The sequence below is a fragment of the Mus pahari genome, chromosome 17, assembly GCF_900095145.1.
Source record: "Mus pahari chromosome 17, PAHARI_EIJ_v1.1, whole genome shotgun sequence".
NCBI lineage: Eukaryota > Metazoa > Chordata > Mammalia > Rodentia > Muridae > Mus > Mus pahari.
The window spans coordinates 63,615,801-63,617,213 of record NC_034606.1 but is presented as its reverse complement, the minus strand read 5'-3'; the positions used below and the strand labels follow the sequence as shown (position 1 = coordinate 63,617,213).

The window sequence follows — 1,413 nt, the reverse complement described above, 5'->3', positions numbered from 1 at the left end:
GTTGGTCTGGAATTCTGTCAGATCAACATTCAGGGCCCCATCAAATCTGAGGGAAGCAGTGATGGAAGACACAATCTGGCTAATAAGGCGGTTAAGGTTGGTGTAGGTTGGGCGCTCAATGTCGAGGTTTCTACGACAGATGTCATAGATGGCCTCATTGTCTACCATGAAGGCACAATCAGAGTGCTCCAGGGTGGTATGGGTGGTGAGGATGGAATTGTAGGGCTCGACCACAGCAGTGGAAACCTGGGGGGCTGGGTAAATGGAGAATTCTAGCTTGGACTTCTTTCCGTAATCCACGGAGAGCCGCTCCATCAGCAGGGAGGTGAAGCCAGAGCCAGTTCCCCCACCAAAGCTGTGGAAAACCAAGAAGCCCTGGAGACCCGTGCACTGGTCGGCCTGTGGGAGAAAAGGTCATTTAATGTTGAGAGACATTTTGTGAGAGCTACCATGGGCGCTTACGAATCTGCAGCTAACCACTGATAAACTTGGGAGTTTTCAGGACATCCGGTAGGTGTTACAAAAGGCTTCCAAGTGGCTCAGTGACTGAGAACTTCTGAGGAATGGGGAAGCTTCCATAAATTGATTTTAAATGAGCTACTTCTAACTGCATTAGGACAATAGATCAGAACAGACTCAAGGCACAGGCTTTGGTTGCCAGGGAGGCTGTCGCCAATGACTGTGACCTTGCTTTGGGTCAGATCACAAGGGCATGCACCTTTCTTATCAGCTGGGAGTTACCAAAGGGCAGGATTCAGACTTCTGGATATGTTGTCAACATCGAAGTTGGAACACAGGACAGCCAGGTTTTACTGCCCAGGTTAGTGTCAGGCTGGAGGTGGGTGGCCCTACCTCCTCATGTGTGACCTGACAAATTAAATTCCTCTACCTCACTTATTAAGATGTGACCTAGCTTGGCAGGTTGGGAATTAAAAGCGTACTTGAAATAAGGCTCGGCACAGAAAGCACCAAGCACGTGGCAGCCTATTCACTCCGGACAAGGTGAGCTCCTTATTTATTAATATTCCACTAGACCTTCAATGGGTGTCCCGCTCTATTCAAGTGGCCTATTCTGACTGCAGGCCAAACCTCTGTACTTTTCTAGGGTACCCAGGGAGAGAACCGGGTACATGCTGGGCAAGTACCCACTGGGCTCTCCCTCTACCCCTAATTATTTCAAATAGTCTTCTGTTGAGACTCTTAACTTTGCAGACTTAAAAAAAAAAAAAAAAAATTATGTATGTGAGTACACTGTTGCTATCTTCAGACACACCTGAAGAGGGCATCGGATCCCATTGCAGATGGTTGTGAGCCACCATGTGTTTGCTGGGAATTGAACTCAGGATCTCTGGAAGAGCAGTCAGTGCAGTGCTCTTAACCACTGAGCCATCTCTCCAGCCCCCAGACATTTCT

General features: G+C 48.3%; 1 protein-coding gene across 1 annotated transcript in view; it reads right to left on the bottom strand.

The window, feature by feature from the left end:
* The window catches only part of LOC110334563 (tubulin alpha-1C chain-like), a gene marked incomplete at its 3' end in the record, with an annotated part of 7,277 nt that continues 5,864 nt past the window's right edge, over nucleotides 1–1,413 (bottom strand). Inside the window, exon 4 of the mRNA XM_021216288.2 lies at nucleotides 1–399. Coding sequence (XP_021071947.1) covers nucleotides 1–399 — 399 coding nt within the window. The remainder of the gene's footprint in view (nucleotides 400–1,413) is intronic.